This window comes from Perissodus microlepis, chromosome 9 (genome assembly GCF_051167445.1).
Source record: "Perissodus microlepis isolate ML-2025 ecotype Zambia chromosome 9, ASM5116744v1, whole genome shotgun sequence".
NCBI lineage: Eukaryota > Metazoa > Chordata > Actinopteri > Cichliformes > Cichlidae > Perissodus > Perissodus microlepis.
Window position 1 is genome coordinate 3,064,262 of NC_140469.1, and position 21,728 is coordinate 3,085,989.

General features: G+C 38.9%; 1 protein-coding gene across 1 annotated transcript in view; it reads left to right on the forward strand.

Annotated features, from left to right (window-relative positions):
• vstm2a (V-set and transmembrane domain containing 2A) overlaps positions 1-21,728 on the forward strand; it is a 95,196-nt gene that overhangs the window by 68,790 nt on the left and 4,678 nt on the right. The window contains exons 3-4 of the mRNA XM_084938747.1: positions 4,803-4,853; positions 7,195-7,528. Coding sequence (XP_084794873.1) covers positions 4,803-4,853; positions 7,195-7,528 — 385 coding nt within the window. The remainder of the gene's footprint in view (positions 1-4,802; positions 4,854-7,194; positions 7,529-21,728) is intronic.

The following is a 21,728-nucleotide window of genomic DNA, read 5'->3' on the forward strand; positions in this document are numbered from 1 at the left end:
AGTGACAAAACATCATGCCAAAACCAAACAAATCAGTTTAGACATGAGAAAAAAAGAATCGTTGTTACACAAAGTTATCACAGCATTTCCAAGTGTCAAGAACTGAAGTGATGAGTATCAATGATAAATTCAAAGAATGCCACAGAGTACAGAACAAGCTTGGAAGAGAGAGGATGTGAATAACTGGTAAAGAACTACCTCTAGAAGACCAAAGTGATTGTTAGCAAGCGGCCTCAGTTTACTTTCTGTGAACTGAAGGTGCAGATTAATACCAAAGACCCATCAAATTTGGAGTTTGGGAGATTCACCAAAGGACTATGGGTGGAACTGCTCAGCAGACCTGTGAAACCCTTTAAAATTACAATAACTGACTGAAGAATGAAGCAAAAAGGGTCCACCATTGACTATTAGCCTCAGAAGGGCTCATAAGTTTGACCTTGGTAGTGTTTGGTTTCGGGTAAATAACTTTGTTTCTGTGTGCAAAGTACAGTAATGTAGATATAAAACTAGGATGTTTGGAAAAGCTGTGTAAAAAAATTCCTCTTTTTAAAAACACTCTGCTTTCTGTGATTAGTCTTCGGACTTGTGATGACGCAGAATCGAACTGGTCTGATTTGACGAGATGTCTAAACTAGATAGACTGATGCTTCAGTGGTGCTTTTCTATCCCAACTGAGCTCTCACGGCACATTATTCTATTCTTTTAAAAACTTTCTGTCAAGCTTATTCTTTAACAGATGCTGGCAATTTGGCTTCAACATCCTACACAAACCAAGATGCTCAAGGTCTAGTCAGCAAACAGACTAGGGCAGCTGGGAGTTAAATCACCAACCTTCCAATTGGTCAACCCAATGAGCCACAGCCACCCCAAGTTTACAGCACCTTGTAGTCTCAAACAACCTCCCATTCAGGCAGTAAAGAGCCCCAACCTTGGCTTCCAAGATCTGACATATAGGCGTGCTCAGAGTAGTATGGCTGTAAGGCATATGGTTATAATGTGAACAGAAGGAACCTTATGTAAAGCTCTATTCAGAACCATGATTAAATTGTTGACTCAGTTCTGTGGCTATTTAATAGGTAACTTTAGCTGTTGCCTTGAAAGCTGAAGCTAATTTTGCTAGCATGCAGGTGTGTAACGTATTTTACCATGATTGTGTTATATGTGGGCTTTGCCTGGGAAAACAGCTGCATAGTTTCTTATCTTATTGGGAAAATATGAAATTTAAAGAACTGTTCAGTATGTGTAAATTCACAGTTAATTTGGATTATAAAGTGCTTCACCCTTAGTGGTTTTCCTCTGTTAGCCAAAGAAGAATAAAGATTGATAAAGATAATGTCAAAATCAAAAAATTGAAGTAGGCTGATTTCATAGACTTCATTATCAGTAGTTAAAGATGTTATTGCAGAAAGGCTTTGATCAATCAGAACAGAATATTGCAAATGATGATACAGATACTAATTTTTAGGTCTTCCTAATGTCAGTGCTGCAAAGCTTGAGCTCCAAAAGAAAATGTTTCATATAGTATGTCTTTTCAACTCCTGCGCCTGGGTAAAAACCTTACAGTTGTCAAAATCTACTCATCCTAATCTGTGGCTTTCCTATTTACAGAGGATAAGACTGATCACACTGTCAGACTTATTGCTAATTTATGTCTGATGATTATACTGTGTGTGGATGTTCAACAGTTCAAACGAGGCAAGAGGAATGAAGGCAGTCAGGAACAGTTTATTAGCTTTAACTTTAGAAACCATCAGAAGAAAAGCCGCACGAGACGCTGTGTGAATGTTTATCCTTTCATTTTTCGTTCCATCGCTTCTGTTTGGTTTGGTTTAAACAAAAAAGAGCTGAGCACCAAAAGAGGTGAGGTTTCAAAAAAGACTGTGGCTTGAGTTAAAATTTTACATTTAGCTTGTGTTTGAAAACTCAATTTTCTGGGCCCTGCCACATGCCAGAGTGTCCTCGGCTGTGAATTTCAAGTGTCTCTGGATGGCTGGTAACAACATGCCATGATTTATCTACTGTGTATGAGAACAGGTGAATATGAAATGCATTGTAAACATTTTTTTTAGAACTGTGTAAAGGTCAAAAGTCACTTTATAAACAAACAAGTGGTGTTATTATTAGTGTGTGCTCAAATATGTGACTTTGCAGGAGTGCTGGACTTTTTCATATTTTAAGTAGCCAGTTATCAGACATTTTTAATCTACTGGCCCCAAATTTCACATATTTTAATTTTGATCATAAGAAAGGCCAGTGAAAATTTCCAGGTTTTATCTTTAATAGTTTTTGAGATATTCATGTTTAAACATTGCTTCAGGTTTCAGTGTGTGAAAAATGGCTTGAAACGTCTTAAAATTATTTGAAGTATATGAAGCTACAATTTCATAGCAATCATTTTATGTCCACACTTTGTGACATAAATTTTTATGCAGAGATGGCTGAGCTAAAAGCCCATGTTTATTTGAAATTGAATGAAGCTAGTCTTTCAGCATTGATACGTTTCCTGATGTGCAAGTTGCCAATTCCATAGTGCCACACTATCAGAGATGCAGAGTCTTAAACGAACCCCTGATAAAAAGTTGGGTGATCACTGTACTTATTAGTTTGAAGGATGCAGTGTCCATGTGTTCAGCAACAGAACAGTTTTCCACCATCTCAGGTCCTGTTAACTGAGCTTTGTCCCAGAGACGAGAGCTGCATCACATATGGATGCTTCAGCTTTAACCTGCATTTCTGGATGGCACAGTTCATTGTGTTTATAATGATCCTTACTTCTGATTAACTGTGCTGCAGTAAGATGTTCTTTTTCTGCCATCAAATTCAAAACATTTTTTTTTCTTAAATTGGTACCTCTGTTTGATGTTTTGTGTGCTCTATTATGAATCAAATATGAATTTATGAGAACTGAAAAATCATTGCATTCTATTTTGGTTTACATTTTACACACCATCTCTTTCTTTAGAAGTGGGCTAGAACTGGGTATACTGGTGTAGACACAAATATACCTCCTGATAAAATACATACTACTGCCTTTGATAACAAAGGATAATCCATGTGCACGTCTACAAACAAATACACATTCACATTTTAAAAACCTTAATGCTCTGCTGCTGTGTGTTGCGAGATGTCTGGGAAATAAGCAAAATGGAGCGTAAGAGTTTGGGGAGATGGGACAAAGAGAAGGAAGGCATTTTGAACAGAGTTGGCAGGCGGGAGGTGAGTGGATGACAGGCAGAATGATCAAAAACAGGGCTGAGACAAGACAGCAAGACAGACAGGACATGGAAATTTGCTGACGAGTGGTTAGGCTGGTAGCTAATATTGGACATTAAGTAATAATTCTAGAAAGCAGAACAATGAGAATATGGATATCCCCAACAAGGGATACAAATTAAAACAAGGAAGAAGTGATTTTACATTACATAGTTACAGAATTCAACTGTGAGTTGATTATCCCTACAGGAGATTCCACGATCAAATATAAGTCATTAAATCATTCTTCATCCACCATGTTTCCTGAACACAGCAGCCTCCCTGGTACGGTAGAGCAGAGCGTTTTTCTTCTGCTCACAGTCTGACTTGATCTTCCTCAGGTGACATATATAGACTGCACACGCAGCCCATATAACCACCGTTATAGTGGTTTGTAAAAAGCAGGGGCTGAAATTGATGACTTGAACCAGTCCCAACATTGAGGCTGAGGACAATTAATCGTGCCTCGTCGTTAAAGACATCTTCTCGTTACAATAGAGCATGCCGAGTCTATCTGTGAAGTCACAATGTAGGAGCCGTGCATACATGCAGGCAGAGAAAGCTATGGCTCCTAATTCTTCTCATTAATCACCTGTCTACTGCACATCCTCTAGAGAAAAGCGCCCTGGTTCCTCTGAGGTAATTACAGCACTTGAACGCTCTCTGCAGCAAATGCTTATAAGTAGCCATCTTATCCCTCACTCCTCCTGCCCTTCATTTTTTGTCTGAACCGTGGAGCCAATAGCTTCTATGTCCTCTGGAGAAACTCCTTCTGTATTGTGCAGCTCTTGCTCCTCCTCAGCTTTGTAGTCAGCAGGCTTTTCTTTTTTTATTTGCTTCTTTTTTTTTCCAGGCACACATCCATTTGGCATCCGATGTGGGATAAATAAATTATAGCCTCTAAAATCAATGCTCAGTCCATGATGTAGGCTGTAGGCTTAGTGCTTGCCACCATGCTAGAATTATGCTCAAACAGAGGCATTTTGTAAGCCCAGGAGCCACACTGCTGTTCACTGTTTTTTGTGCCATTGTGAAAAGTTATTCTTGGCTGTCTGACATTTTATTATTCGTCATAAGTTTTCCTAGGCGATATTACTTTTCACTGCAGAAGCTGATAGAGGTTTTGAGGTGTGATTTGTCTCAGGAAGCTGTTCATTTGTTACACAGCATCCTCGTTTGAACCGCTTTTGTTTTCTTTTCCCACTAAATTCACAGCAGCATCTGGAAGCTGTCTTTAATTTCTCCACAGAAGCACTCAGAAAATCTAAAAATAAATCAGAAACAGTGGCAAGAGTGGCATTTACTTTTAAAGACAGAACAGTAGCAATGCAGTCACTCAGTCCGTACGCTGTGTGTTGATGTGGTTTTGAAAGATTTATAGCCTTCGGTGGATAGATCATGCCGTCTCTCAAGGTTGTCGTAGGACTGTCAGAGTTGGTTTTAGGGTTTCTGACACTGGACTCGCATAAAATGTATCTCTAAACATGTCCTGAAAGTGGCAGGTTTCTATACTTTGCTCATGCTCCCTTTCTCTTTCTCTGCATTTCCAGATGGAGATGATACAAGAGCCCGATCCTGATGACGAGGGGACGAAAATAAGTGTAAGTACAAGAACACATCACGTAGGCCATTGCTTCTCAGCCATGTGCCGTCGTGACCAAAGTTGGCAGTGTTTCATTCCGAGCAAACACAACAGCAGCTGATTTTCTCGAATAATACACCTTCAACCAGAGAAAGGAGCTAATCAGTGAAATCAGTGGCAGTGTATTATTACTGTCAAAGTGGTTCCCTCCCCGCGCTCATGCTCCACCAACTATTCCGCCCCTTTTCCTGACACTCTGTATGCGCCTTCTGTGCCCAGTGCACCACACAGCCTTCCTCTAAATGACCTCATTGGAGCCCTCAGACACTCAGGCAGGCATGTGTAATGGAAAGTGACAGATTTACGATCAAGTGAAGTTTGTAGATGCTGGTTTCTTAGAAATTGGGTCAGTGATTTTCTGTGTTATACACGGTCCTTGCCTGTATGACAGTCTTCTAGCAGAAGACGAGTATTGAAATGTTCTTACATTTCAGTAATTAATGTGTTATTATTAAAGGGAACTTATTATGGCTCTTCTTACATTCTGTCATATACATACTCTGATGTATGTGTGTGCTCTTATGTGTAGTGGTTAATGCTTATGGTAGAAGTTGGCAAAGTATCAAATTATGGGGTCAATTACAGGCATCCAAGTGTCCTGTTTAAGAAGCAGCCAATCAGAGAAAAGGGTACCTGAAAAGGAAGGTGGAGCTAAAACAAAGTTTTTTTTTCTCAAATTATGAGTCTCAAATTGAGAACTGGAATAATGGGAAGCACCTCAGTGTGTTCTTCAAATATTTTTCAACTTCTCGAAATACAAAAAAAGTCTCAAACAAGAAGGTTGAGCCAGTATAACTACACAGAGAATCTGTGACCCGAAAATGTTGTTTCCCCATACAGTGTCTGTATTAGTAAGTATATTTGAAGTTTTGTTAATGTCTGCTGACTGCATGCAAGTATACATTTGCGTCCTGTGAAAAGGTGTCATGGCTGACAATTTTGATTGTTAATATTTAGCGCAGGCACAGCTTCTGAAGCAAAACCGCCACAATAACATTTCTAAAATACCCAATTAAGCTGATTGTAGCATAAGACTGAGTTTGTGTCATTCTTAAAATAAAACATAGCAACACAAAAACAGCAACACATCCTGTTCATCCCTGTACTGGGACTGAAGCATAGAAATGTAGCAACAGATGTAGCAGTGTTGTTCTTTTTTCTGTTGCAGCGCTTTCAGAACAGATTCAGTGTTTCTGACTCTTGGTTGTAGGGATGGCATTTAGTCTTTGATTTACCTTTTTGTTAGCACTGAAGTAAAAATGTCATTTTTTCCCAGAGGCTATTTTCCATTGTGAAGTGCTCCCTAAAGCCAACAAAAGAACATACTCTATCCCATCTATACAAATGATGTCCAGTCCCATAATGAACTTGACAGTGTTTTTTTGTTCTTTGTGATAATGTCATCTGAATCAGAAGATGGAAAATTTACATGTGCCTGCACAAAGCTCTTGACTCTACGCTTTTACCAGCATATAAAACCGCTTCTCTTACCACCGAAATTGTTTTTCATCAACATAAAAATGTTTTTCATTAAACTCAGTCTGCAAAATCACAAAATGTTCATACTAAACGTGTGTGTACTCGTCCAAGTTAACCATGAATTGAAACATGGACCACAGTATACTGATGTTTTCAATATTTAACCAAGAAAAAAGCTTTTACCTTAATCCTAATCTGAAGTGCTTTTTTGTCTTGATTGAGAGAACATAGCGATATGTCTGTCCTTTAAAAGTATATAAAAATTATACGTCAGTATAAGGAGAAACAGGGTTGTGAAATGAGCCGAGCAAGAATCTGCCTGTCATGTGTGCCACCCATACAACTAGTTGAACTGCCGTGATTAACGCGCTTGGCTGACTTTGCTGCCCTGCTCTCAGAGCCGTACAGAACCACTCCTTCACCCCTTATTAACAAATGCACATTTGTGGGTTTTAGAGTGGTTCGTAGACTTGACAGATGTTTTCGTCCTTGGCGCTTAATTATTTACCATCAACCTTAGGAAAATGGATGGTCGTGAAATAAAGCGTACTGTTAAACAAATCAGTTTGTTTGACAGTACGGGTACAAAAACAAACTATACAAAAAAAGTACAGTTTATTAGAATAAATGACACTGAATTTGTGATTTTATTTTTTTTAATCTTATTATTTCCACATTCGAAAAGTAAAATTAGGATATGTTCATGTCAAATTTTGGGGAAAACCCAGAGTGTGAGAGTTATGTGTTGTGCAAGCAACTTGTGGTATTCATCATGCCATCAAATGTTGTGACAGTCTGTTCTTTTTTAATTACTCTAACAGACTGTGAAAGTCCAGGGCAATGACATCTCACACAAGCTGCAGATCTCCAGAGTCAGCAAGAACGATGAAGGTCTATACGAGTGCCGGGTGACACGAGCTAACTACGGAGAGATTGTGGAGTACAAGGCCCAAGCCTGGTTGAAGGTCAACGCCACGTCCAGGCCCCAACGACCACTGCCACCTCCTGAGAAGAACTCCCTACGGCACCTGAAAAACAAGAAGCCAAGAAAGTCCAGCTCATCACTGGGGCAGGACATGAGTTCAGACCAGAGGGTGGTCTCAACTTCCACCTCTCACACATCCTCCAATACAGCTAAACACAACCCCGGCTCAGGTAAGGCCCACAGGGAGCGTTACATAAAAAACTGTGGAACACACAAAAAACCCTCCCATCACTTGTGTTTTCACTACCACCATGAAATCCTGATTTGCAATGCTCTTGACACATTTGTGAGTCACCTACTTTGCTTAAAAGGACTGCTTGGTTAAAATTCAAGATTACCAAGAATAGAACTTAGAATGAGGTTATTCAGCAACTGAGCTTACAATAGACTTCAGTTTAAGAACTAACGTGCTCTCAGTGGAGTAGGAAAAACACCAGCACAGCTGTAATAGCTCAACATGACTACTAAAACTACATGATTTAAAATTGGAGAAAAAACTTAAAATACTGTATATGTGCCAACTAAAAATACACCATTGATTACTATGAGCCTTTTCACAAAGCTGCTAGCTTCCCCTGAAGGCTAAAGACTGACAACATTTGCAGCATTAACGCCTGCTTGAGAAATCCAAATTCATCTAAGCAAATATTTAGCATTATGTGTCTACTTTGGTGAATTCAGAGGAAGAAATTAAAGCTTCTCTTTTGCTCCACAAAAGTGACATGATTGGTTTGAATAAACTGAATTGGTAGTAACTAAGCTAATGAATTGACTAGCATAATAGCTAATTATTAGCAAAACTTTGTTAGCAGTCAGTTGTCTAGCTTTATCTATCCACTCCAATAATGTTTTTAATGCACAAAATTGTGTAAAATGCCATGGCAAAGTAAAAAGAAGAAGAAAAAAACATACACAAACTCACTGTACTGCAGCAGACCAGTGTTTTAAATTTTCATATTTTTAGTAAGCACGTATTGAAGAAGAGTGTGATTTATTTAATCTCATGTAGCATGTTATATTTGTCTTTTCTCAGTAGCCAGCTACAAGTCAATCACCTCCCTCTAACACCCCCAAAATGTTGCTTTAGGCTTTTAACTAATTCTAGGAGATAAGAACACTCTCTACTCTTGCATTCTTTTCAGTGAACACCTGTAAGTTTTCAAAATCATTTTAAGATTTTACTGTTAATGTCTAAGGCACTACATGACCCAGCCCCTAGCTGTGTTTAAGAAATGTTCATAAGCAGCCTAAAGTCTCCAGGCAGGACTCCTTGGGGGTCTCCACCCCCACACACACACACCTTCTTACAGAGTGTCTCCTCGCTGTAGGCTCCAAGCTGCAGGCTCTGTGACTACACAGCTTAGTGTCACAGGCCAGCCAAAGCTGTATTGAATTCTTTTACAGATTTATTATAGTCACTGCAATATCAGTTAATTGTTGTAATCGTTCCAACATATAGCATTTCATGTTTTTTTTTTACATCCTCACCAGCCCATATCGATATAAAACACAAACACAGAGAGGCTAATCACAACATATAGTTTCACCATAATTAATTTTTTACCCACAAAAAGATTCGCCATTGAACTGCATAATGCTGGATATTTTAAAAGATGCTTAAATGTTATTATAATGCTACATAAACCAGCTCGAAATTACAATTACTTTCATTTAGGTGTAATATAATATTATGGCTAAGAATATCAACTCTACCTCTATTCTTTAAGTATAGTGACGCTGAAAATATTGGTGTACCATGTCATGCCTAAACATCTGCATTGAGCTCCCGGAGAATAGTGATGTTGAGGTCAGCTGAGTTTCCACTGAAGCAGTTAGACAAAAGTGAAGAAAACCCAAGTGAGAGTAAGAGATAACACACAGCAGCCAATCACAGCCAATAGAATTTCTCTTCAGTCACCTCTGTTGCTGAAATTTTATAGATTGTAAATAATTTACACTTCTGAGTAAAGGTTGATAAAAGTCAGCCAGATATTTCATCCAGCATATCCCATTAGACATGCCAACCACGGGTGAACCTAATCAAAAGAAGATTTCTGGCTCTGTATATCAGCTGGACACCAGCCGCCAACCATGACATGTTAGTGAGAGGGAGAGAAGGTAGGCGACCCAAAAAGCAGTCTCTCATAGAGTATCACTATATATAACCACCTATTAACCCTGCCTGTTTGTTGCTGACCAAAAGAGGATGGTTACCTGAGCAAACCTACCTGTTAAGTTGCTTTGAGTGTCTTTTTAGGGTTTTTTCTGGTAGAGTTTACTTAAAAAATGCTTTAACAAAATGATTGTGATATTAAATCAGCATATTTTGCACGGGTGTTGATTTATCATTTTCACTTCAGTGTTTACAATCGAGGAAACTCATATGTCACCATTGAAACCGCAGGCGCCTCTGTAGTAACCTCCTCTCAATTTGCCCTCATGTGGTTTTATATACATTTTCTCTCTCTCTTTTTTTTTGACTATCCGACTATGTTATAATTGCACTGCTCCTCATGTCTAAATGCCAATCATTTCTCCACTGGGCAGACATTTCAAACACAAAGTGGACCCTGCTCTGGGCTCAGATAGCCCTCTGCACCGTGTAGCGAAACACAGAAAGATATTACTTGCCACTGAATAGAGGTAAAAAGTTGAATAATCCCCAGGGCTGCAGAGCCTGAGATTATGAGGCAGCCAAATTATGCTGACAACTGTGTTGCAGTGAGTCCTCTGTGTGGTGTGTCTGACACTGATAAATGCCTCTCTGTGGCTGCTCAGGCAGCCTTAGCCCCCTTCTCTGAGCGGCAGAGAGGTGGTACAGCTGAGGGCGACAGAGTTCTATTACAGCCACGCTCAGGTTTGAGGCAGATGAGCCACAATAGGCAAATGGGCTGAGATGAAATTAAACCTGGGAGAGTGCAGATATTTTCCTTTTCCGCATTGCTGCATCTGTAAACAATGAGGCGCTTTCCAGATGGGAGAATGGGACTGAGGCTGGTGGAGCGGCTGCAGAGTGGTTTGTTCACAGCTACTCCCCACCAGTGTGTCAGCTGTTGTTAGATCACAGCTCGGCCTCCATCGTTCCTGGCAGTGTTGTTCTGTCAAAGCTCAGAGGTGACCGGAGCTGGGGAAAAAAGGAAAGAAAAATGTCCCCCAAGCCAGACTTGTCCCTCTACCCCTGAGGCCAGCCTTGTTCCTGCACGGAGGTAAAAACAAATATGGACTCAGTTTGATTGCATAAGCATTCATCCAAAAAAAAGAGAAAAAAAATCACTGACCTTGTTTTAAAGAACTACCATATTTTTTTAAACTGCCTCAACTGCGTATGTCTAAGGAAAGAACACCAGTGAGTCATCATTCCAGTAGGTGGTTGGGAACAGCACGACTGCTGTTCGTGGCTGCATTTCTATTGCTCAGGCACTCACATGCAATGGCAGTGTGTCGCTTCAGGTTCATTAATCTAATGTGGGTTCTTCCTTACTTGTCTTGTGGGTGCATCTAAATCTGTCTGCTATCTGTGAATGCTCAGCAGGAGGCAAAGCCCGGTCTTGAGCACCACTGAAAATTGACGGTGGATGAATGTAAACATATTTGTTTTAAATGATACTTCAGCTGTGGCATTTTCAATTTTCAGGATTTCAGATAAATCGTTCATTGACTTTGCTACAGCTTTGTTATTTTCTGCATTGAAAGGGCTTCTACTGACATCTACTGATTTGTTAAAAAAAAACAAAGGGTGCTGGGTGGTATGTGATCGTACATGCCTACATTAGGATTGCAAGTGGTCCATAAAGGACAGCTATACTGGCCTCAGTCTGGATCAAACCTGATGGACTACACACAGCCCAGTTTTCTAGTTAAAGCCGTTGCTTCAGTCCAGAAATGTTTCTTGCAGTGTGTGTTCCTCAGTACCAAGTTTGTTCCCACATACTTGCTGGTTCCTACTTGAATCTGGAGCCCAGTCTTCTGAGAATGGACTTATATCTGAAGTTGAAATGAAGAATTTTCAACTGGAGCACTTGTTCCTGTTGGAGCACAGTGACACAACAGTCCAAGATGGCAACAGTGCACCAACAACATTAGCAAACTAAAACTTTCATTCTGTATTACTACTGTTACAATGTGACTCGTTAAACAAGCCACACCTACAACAATGACTGGGTTCTATTCATGAGTTTGGTTGCTTCCTTTTTTTGTGCAGTGCAACAAAGTAGTCACCCCAAGAGTGATGTCACTCTCAACTGGAACAGCCAGATAAATGAAATGCATCAACAGCACACAGTGTATATGGAAACTGCATGAATGAGGATAGTTCACAAACGCATGCCGTTGTTGTGTGTGTAACTCAAACTTAACATATTCACACATTTCATAATGATCATCACAGGGTTTAAATTTTATCAGTTTTCAAGGTTTTATTTGGTATCTGGTGCGCCTTTACTACACTACAGAATTAACAGAGGGTGAAGGATGGTCACAGATGGCACAGAGTGGCGAATCCTTCCAGACATTTGCTTGTTACGTCCAGAGAAATATGATCATGAAGTAGTCGTCAGTGTGGCCATTCTTTCCTTTGAGGTAAATTGTCGCCTCACCTTTCCGGTAATTTTCATCTTCATTTCTGTTTACAATTAAAAGCCTTTACATTCTATTGTTTCTTTGAAGTTACACGTTCTTAAGGCATTTCTTGTGGTACCAAATTGTTAGTAATAAATAACTGTATCCGTGCTTTCTTTGAAACTCCAAAGTGTAACTGTACCAAGTTTGATCCAGGCCTGGGTGTTTTTAATAATAAAAAGCACATAATACACCTAATAGTCTACGTTCCTTTAAAATTCTCTGGCAAGATGCTCAGCTATAAAAGGCCCATTACTGTCAAATTATCATCAAAGGTTATACAACCTGTATTGATTTGGAAGAAGGTGGTAAAGAACTGTACACCAGTATATTAACTTAAATATCACTGATTAAGCAACTGTTCAGTAGATGTCTCTTAAAGACATTATAGATGTATACATTAGTCTTACTGCTCACAGAAGAAAAAACCCACATAGATTGTGTTGTTTATTAATTAATTGAATTTTAGTAGATTTCCAGAATCAGTTGGGACTTTTGGTAAAAACTGCCAGCAAAATCTCGTTGGCGCTGGCACTTTGGTCCATTTATAACAAACGTGTGCTGAGGAAGGCTCATGTTATTGGTAATTGTTTTAACCATCCACTTCGCAGTGAGTTTGACTTGTTGCCCTTTGGCCGTCGTTTTAGAGTACCTGTGAGGAAGACCAAAAGACTCCAGGTTTCATTTATCCCTGCTGCAACCCGTCTCCTTAATGGCAAATAACTGTCTTGTGGCTTTTTATTATAGTTTTGTTTACTCTTATTGTTGTCTTGCTGCTAAACTAATTTCCCTTTGTGGGACAATAAAGTATTTGAATGGAATTGAAAACTGATAATTTAAATATTTCTAGAGTAGGCTTAACATCATTCTTCATGATGTCCAAGAACAACATCGATATGCTGGTCCAGTGGTTGTTATTGGGACCTGACGGCTCCAAAAATGTTGGAGAACTTTTGCCATTAGGCTCTTGACAACCAGATATTTGAAGATTACGCCACTACATTCATGCCTTAAAGAAAAAGGTGTGTTTGGTGACACTGAAACAGTCGGATTTCAAAATGTTACTTGCTTTGCTTCATCATTTCTGCACAAGATTTAATTCAAAATACATTCAGGGATACCCGACTGTCGGTCAACATCACTATTCATGATGTACTGAAGCACAGGGACCATGAAAATAAATAAATATACTTTTTTAAATAAGTTAATTATGAGTTAATGATACATGTTATTTAATTATGCATTTAATAAATTATTTCCACTTTTATTTAATTAATGACACGTTTAATTCATTAATTATTTGATGATGTATTTATTCATATCATTTTTGTACTTTTAGCCCTCCATAAACCAATCAACTCTTTGAATTTATTTAAAAGATTACAAGATTTCAAGGAGCCGATTCTGAGAACTCACGGCAGTGTGCCTCCCCGAGATGTCATCCAATTTGCGCCCAGAGATGTTATTCCGAGCGAGCCCTTCCGAGATGTATCCAGTCTGCAGTCAGAGATCTTATTCTGAGTATTCACAGCAGCCGTAGCCTTTCCAAGATCTTATCTGTGCTGCACTCAATGAGCCTATTTTGAGAAACTCACGCCTCGTCCCATCATTTCAATCCCAGCGGGCAGCCTTGTGGGGGTTTGAACAGCCGGTTCCGCTTTCTTAATTCTTCGATAAGTCAGGGCCAAGCCAGCTCCGATCAGCTAGAACCCTGTTACCATGGTTCAGAATAGGTAGATATCTTCAGCACTCAGGCTCACCCAAGCCTGAGTGCTGGGTGAGCCTGAGTGCTCACCCCTTTCTCATTGAGAAATCCATAATTCCTCTTTTAGGTTTTAGAGAACAGACTGTGAGAGAGTGTTCCAGGGAAAAGTAATACAAAAAACGCGAGACTAGACAAGACACTGATTAACACTGACAAATACTGTGAAAGGTGTCAAATTTAGATGGGCATCAGATTTGCATTAGTCATTTCCACAAGGCATATAACAGGAACAATGCTGATAGAAGCTGAGACCAAGTATGTTTGGGTAAGAACCCATCAGAATAAAATATCCCCAAGCCCTCATTAGCTGTTTATTCCCCTTTTCAGTGGCTAAATGGTTAAAGAAATACTTGTAGTGTGTGGTCATCCTGGTGTGGTCGTTTTAGATGTTGTGGATGGTCATTTAGAAGCTTTATTCCTTAGACTGTGTTACTACATTTAGACTCGTCACAGCTGAACAATCAAGCTGCATTTTAACGGCATTTACACAGTCATGTTAGCTAAGAATCTAACTATGGCTTGGGCAGTCTATGAGTTAGTTAGAGAGTCAGCAAGCAAATCAGAAAGCAAGTTATATACTGGAGCCCCCGGACAAATAAGCAAGCGAGTCAAAGAGACGGTCAGCCAGCAAGGGATCAGCAGCAATAGATAGAACTGGCATGAAGCCAGTTTGAGCTCCCTGTGGAGGTGCTGTGGTGAATCACCTCCCTGCCTCACTGAACCTGGCTGCCTCACTGGCCTGGAATCAATATTTCACATCACCGTTTCACCGAGCCAAAAACATTTTGGCAAAATGAGAAGTGTTGTGTTAGGTTAAGTAGGACAAAATGAAAAGTATTCAATATGGGTCTATTCTATCTCAGCATGCACCAAGAAACCAGTAAAAAGGTCTCCGCAACCTTAGATACTCTCACTCATTATGTTTCCACATGATTCATTCTGCAGTTACTTCGACTTTGGAGGATGGAAAAAGGGAAAACTCAAAGTGGCATCATGTATTGCTTTAAACACTATGTACAGAAGTCAGACGACTCAAAATCTCCCCCGGAAACCTTTTTCTCCACAGCTTCCCTCTTTAGATAGATAATTCCAAATGACATGTAAAGACACAGTGACCTTGTCAAGCAAACGATCACAGGAAGTGGATGAAAGTGCTTTTAGCTACAGCGATGGTGAAATGAAATAATAAGCTAAAGCTCTTTTTGTGTATACATGTTATATGTGTATGTTCAGTTGTGTTATTGGAGACTTCTTACATTTTCCCCCTCTGCTCATCAATTAAAATGCACAGCAGAACACAAAACAACAACAATAATAATTCACAAATGTTCTTCCTTTGTTGTTTTCTAAAAATAGCACAGGAGCACAGACTTTACCTTTAGTATGCTTGCTGGCAAGGTTAGTTTGAAAGTGAAAAACAGCTCACAAAAAAGCTGAAGGAATCTATGAGGTTATGAGAATAATTGCTGCAGACGGTGTTGTTTTCCCGTACTATGTGGATTGCTTACATCATTTCAGGGTTAGGAATGGAACAAATGGAAACAATTCTGCACCCAGTGCATGCAAGAAGGTGACAGACTCATATGCAAGTACTGCAGATTTATAGTCTTTCAAAGTGACTGGCACTGTTGGGAGGAGATAACTGTTGTACTTTAGGTACAATTCCCACACATATTACTGTTATCTGGGGATACAATGCCATTATGAAATGGAGGACAAGAGGGTGAGAAAATAAATCATCAAAAGCACATTAACAAGACATGTCAGCGCAAGTTAATTTGTATAGCTTCTTTGAACCATAAAACCCTTGTAAAGATAAATGCAATAACGTTATGTCACTTGGTTAGTAGATCACAGTGTAAAGGCTCAAAGTGCTACTATCTTGGTCTTTAGAAACTAAATGCTACACACGAATAACGGACGGACAGTACATCCTCATATGATAGCAATTGTCCTTGGCAAGGTATGCCCACATCATTTTTAACTCCGATCAGCATCATCATTTAGAAAACAAGAATCATGTTCTAAAATTACAGTTAAGATTTTACCTACTTCACTGTAATTTTATAAAAAGTGGTCTCACATATCTGATGTGTCCACACACCAGTGAACACATCAGAGAGCAACTTTCAGTTGGCTGCAGACTGGAACAGTGAGAGATTTAACTACCAACCTTCCAACTACTAGATAACTTGCTCTATTTAACGAGCTACAGCGAGCCACATTTGTACCTTTGTGGCCCACAAAGGATGACATGATTACATTTAGCTCTAATAATTTGGTCCCTGTCTACCAACAGGGACAAAAATAGACTTTTACTAGATAAGTTGAAAAAAGGATGGATGGATATTTGCTTGGGTGTTATTACAGGTTTTCCTTTGACTTTTCTATGTAAATCCCAGTCCATTCCACCCATTTCTTATGATTCTGTCACAAAAAAATGACTTATTAATATCTCTGTGTTGTGTTTTTTTTTTTTACTGTTAAGTCATATTGCTCAGGGTTTTCTGTCCTGATGCTTGATTTCTTCAGTCTACCCATACACGTTTTCCTTTTATAAGTTTCCTATTTTACTTTTACTAGCTGTGGCTGTGGTGGCTGTGGCTCAGGTGGTAGAGCAGATCAGCTACTGATCTGGGTGAATGAGGCATGTTGTATAGAGCGCTTTGAGTACTCCGGGAGAGTAGAAAAGCGCTATATAAGAATCAGTCCATTTACCATTTAGCTCTAAATTTTAGACACAGCTAACTAGGAGTACCATCATCTTTTGCTACACTATTTAGATCTTACTTACAATAAATAAATAAACGAATGAACATCCTCCAAGTAAAATAAAACATAATTTAAGCTTAATTTAACACTTACTTTGATTTTGTGCACATATACTGGAGCATGGGTAGAGAATGGACACAAACACAGTGAGAACATGGACTCAATCGGTACTTTTTTGCCTGTAATGTGACAGTTTAGGACTGCACCACTTTGCTATGTTAGAAGTTTTGACATTTTGTTATTTAAATATACATGTGAACTGTCTAATTAAACTAAGCCCTAAATATGTATTTTGCTAGTTTTTCTTTTTGCCAGACTCTCCAAATTGACCAGCAGATAAAAAAAGGTTTTGTTTTTCTTCTTCTTGTATTGTGGTTTCCATGTAAAAGAAAAAAAAAGGAAATTAACTTTTGGGCAAACCTCCGATTTACTGGACACAACTGGCAGTCTTTATAACTTATGAAGGACTATGATGACTACAAGATGTTGCTTCAGAGATTTGATATGAACATGGTGCAGTGCTGATAGTGTGGCTGATCTTTTCTTTTACCTGATAGAATCATATCTATGGTACATGTGCCTTCTCTTATTGTTTGTGTTCTCTCAGATAAGCAAACTGAAAAATGGCTTTGGAAATCCCACACGAAACAATAGAAAGCAGCACAACAGCAAATCAATAATGTATGAATAACAATCTCTCTGCTGTTTTGTACGTGGCTTGATCACCAGATTCTGGGGGGACTAGAGCATAATAATTCAGAGTCAGTTCAGCAGATTTTGAAGTGCATCTGGAAGACGTCACAACTAACACTAAAGAAATGATCCTACGCAGCTGTGCAGGGTGGTGTGCAGTGACCCATCATTGTTGGGTTATATCCAGAAGGAGGTCATCTTGACCTAATCAAGCAGCCCTGCCTCACTGCATTATACTGCTGCTGTATTTGGTTGTAAAATGTAAAATGCTTCTTGGGTCTTCAATAGGGAGTTCAGCCAACAACTACTTTGGATTTGAATCTTATGAATTCTATTATTGCTACTTTTCCTTTCATGTCCCTTTAGGTTGTGTATATAACGCAGGTTGTGAGTTACAAATAAATGCTGTATTGCACACCTGAGCTATGTTAGATATCCTCAGAGTTTTTCAGTTTTGTTTAGTTTAGGTTGTGCAATTTTCCCTACTAATTGAAACACAATCCCAAAGCACAATATTTTTTTATTCTGGACAGATGGCAAGTGTTTTTTAATCAACTGTTGCTCCATTTTCATCTGAAAAACACTCAACTTCTTCTATAAAACTACTTTTGCTTTGCAAATTTCAAGTGTTATTATTTTGCACTCATTGAGCCATAAATACTGCACAGTGAAACGAAGAATTGCATCTCACCTGTCAGTTAAACCTTCCTGTTAGCTGAACTCTGCTTAAGCTAAACTCCTGTTAACAGTCATTATAAAGAGTTCTAAAGGGGTAGATATCAAGTGACTTTGTTTCAGACCCTTAGTTGCACTGCTGAAATTAGGAGTTAAAAGATACATGCAACTAAAACATGACAACACACTCTGCTAGATAGTCAGTGTTTTGTGGTACTTAAGAGGGAAGTGTTAGAGCTACAGCGAGATTTTTAATGAGGATGTCTTTCTTCCACAGCAGAACACAGGTGCTGTCTGCAGCCCTTTTCAGACATGACACGCTCAGAATAGTTTACTAATTATTGGATTCTACTAGAGGATCACTACTGCTTCATTCATAGTTTAAAATATTTTCTTTCTTACACAGGATCTTGGCACAGCCTCTCATCCTGTATTTGAAACAATCTACCTTCCCTTCCCTTTAAGCCAGCTTTCAGACGGAGCTTTTGTGATCGCAGTCAGAGCTGAGTGTCCATGAGAGGTCCATGTAATGATGGCGGTTTCTTAGTGACATCATACAGAGTCAAGAACAGAAAAAAACTAGAGCAGTTTAAAAACTTTGGCAAAACAGCATAGATGTAGGATGAGCACAGTGGTGCAGCATGGCAACTCAAAGCCCTGAGAAAAAAACAATCTTTCATGGTTTTACTTTTGTTGACAAAAAATGATGAAAAATAGAAAATGAAGTCAAAGGCACATCCTCCATCCTGAGGTAATTAACAGTTTGCAACAGTGAAACCACAGTTAAAGCTGCGTACTTGTATATACAGAGTAGATTATTGTAAAATAGTTCCGTAGATATGCAGATTTTTTTTGTCCTGTATCACTGCATCTGTGCCTTTCTGTGGCTCCTAGCTGGAAGCTGATTAATTATTCTCTGTGTGAAGGATGTTTTGGCCTAGAGTGATTGCTGCTCCTCTGTGGCACTCCTGTTCTCTAGATCACCTCGAGCCAAATGAGATGTGGTGGGGAGGAATAAAGGGTCAAAGCCCTCCATCTCTGCACCACCATCCCTTCCTTACGTCCCCTAACCCTCAGCAGCCTTGACAATCCAGAGCTGCGAGGAACAGTGGGCTCCCCTGGTACAGTTTCTTCTTAGAACCACTGTCCAGTATGACACAGGAATCTAGTAAATGTTAATATAGTTTATTGAATAATGTGATTTTTTAATGAATATTACTGAAATCATGTTTTATTTCATGGTATTTCTTTCCCTATCTAAGAATTCAACGCTAAAAGTGTCCTATTATTGTGTCCACAGACATCTGCTGGGCCGATTGTACAGCTGTCATTTGTTACTTTGCTCTCATCAGTTCTGGCTCAATGTTTCCAAGACGCAAGCGGATCAAACTGTATGCTGAGGAGGTTGTGTTCTAGTTTGCAGTTGTTAGTCATGTCAGATGCTCAGTAAACAGTCAGAGTTCCCCGCAGTGGTGATAGCAGCTTGTCAGGTCTCAGGCAATGCTAACTGCCCATGCAAAATGTTTTAGAGCAGTCCAAAAGCCTTTGTTTACAGTTTTCCAGGATTTCAGTAAAGGTGCTAGAATTAAATGAATGTATTTATAACGTCAATCACACATAGATTAACATTCCCCCTCTTTATATAGGTAAAAGCACATAAGACGACTTGGTTTGCATCTCTTTGCAGTCAGTTTATATGTCTCTCTTCTCTTTGTCTTTCTGTTTATGTGTTTCATTTGCATTTCTTTTAACACATTTCTGTCTCTGGTCTACTTTCTTCTCTTTTTGGTCATGTTTAGTCTCAGTGACACCTTTTTTCTGACTCTTTCCAATCGCTTTTTGGGCTAATTTGCATTTTTTTTTTTTGCCTTTTAGTGTTTGGTTTTAGTCTCTTTCTGGTCATTTTCACTTTCTTTGTAGTTGTCTGCCTCTCCTGGTTTAATCACAGCACTTTGTGTTTCTTTGTAGACAATTTCAAGTCTATTTTTGGTCATTTGAATTTCTTTCTAAAATTCACATGTTTAGAAACAGGTTTTCTGGGATTAGGCGTGGAGTATTTGAAACCCTCAGCCTGTGCAGCAGACACTTTCTTTTCCTTCAACCATTACAAGCTGAATCTCCACAATTTTGCTTCATTTTTGTCAATCTCATATTTCAAGTACAGTGGTCCCTCGCTGTAACGCGGTTCACCTTTCGCGGCCTCACTGTTTCACAAATTGTATTTTGTGCAATTTTGCTTTTTTTGTGTTTGTTTGTTTGTTTTTTTACAGGGCATTGTGTTCTGCCTCCTGATCGGCTGTAGACCATTGTCAGTCACTCTCCTCCGTGCCGTGTTTCCCGTACAGAACAGAATGCGTTCAGCTTGTCACATTTACATAAATCTTCGATCGCTAGCAGTGTGACTCTGAAGTGCTGTACTACTGTATGTCTGCAAGTTTTCTCCCCAACAAACACAACAGTACCATTGATTCATTAATGTTGAATTTTCTGGCAGCTGCTCTATTCCCATGTCCTGGACTTGAAAACAGGGTTTGATCTTTGGTTTGTATAATACTGGACTTATTTTTCTACGAAGGTTTGAACTTTGAGAGCGTTTAAACAAAAGTGTAAAAATGTTTATGCCTGTCTGAGAAAAGTGTATAAAGTGTATAGTGAGGGGTTTTACAGCCTTAAAACATCTATAATAATTGTAAAAAATAAAGTTCGCTACTTCGCGGATTTCACCTATCACAGGTTATTTTTTAAAACTTCCGCGATAAACGAGGGACCACTGTGTTTCTATTCTTACCTGTGAAGTCACAAGAATGATCACTTGTGAATGTGACAGCATTGCCCAGGTATTTTCTTCCTATTTGGAACACCAACATGTACATTCCTATATGCTGCTATTAGGAGCATTTTAATGCCAAATTTTCTGAAACTTGACTTGAGATGGATCTTTATTTTTTTTAAATGTCTTTTTAGCTTGACTAAATTAAAACATAAAAGCTTTTAAAACCTACTCAACTGTCTATATACTATACGTAGCAGGAGCTGTATGGGCTACATTTGGACTCTACTCCATCTAGACCATATGTTGGACAGAAACTGAAATACAGATGTAGGTGTAAAACAACAAGAAACTACATGTCGAGCAAAATAAACCAATTGTGTGTATATATATATCATTCATTTTGAACACACTCGCACAAAATAATAAACAGAAAGAGCTAGCAGGATGACACAGTGTCATAGTTCTTGAGTAAAGCTAACACGAGGATTTCATTGAAATAGAAAAAAAAGATCAGAAGTTAAATTGCTTCTGAGAGTATTTGCAATAATCAGAATCTTTCTTCTAAAAAGTGTCTTGAAGTAGCACTTTTATTTACCACCTTCAACCCACAAGCACCTGCTGTTGCTGCAGAGATCGTATTGTTTTTCTTTTTCAAATGCCTAACGGTGTTAGACTTATATGTAGGCAGCTATAGTCACACACTATATATACCCAAGTGCGCCTCAGCTTAATGGCGCACACTAATGACTGGACATCAGCCCGCATTTACTAAAAATGTATGTGCAGATTTGCAACAGTAACTAATTTTACGACTTCACTTTACAACTATTTTTCTTAGTTACCAAGTTGATACTGTAGAGATTTGAAAAAAATTTAATCCTCACCTTAAGCTAAGGTTTAGCATTATCTTGTCCAAGTCAGGCACCAAATATTATAATAAGGAGCCTTAAAGTAAAACTACAGCATTTTTTTCTTCTTGTATTGAGAAATACCTCAAATTAAAAAAATAAAATAAAATAAAATAAAATTAGATCTTTGATATGTCTAAGGAGCTTGGAAAGAAAAGTGACTGGAC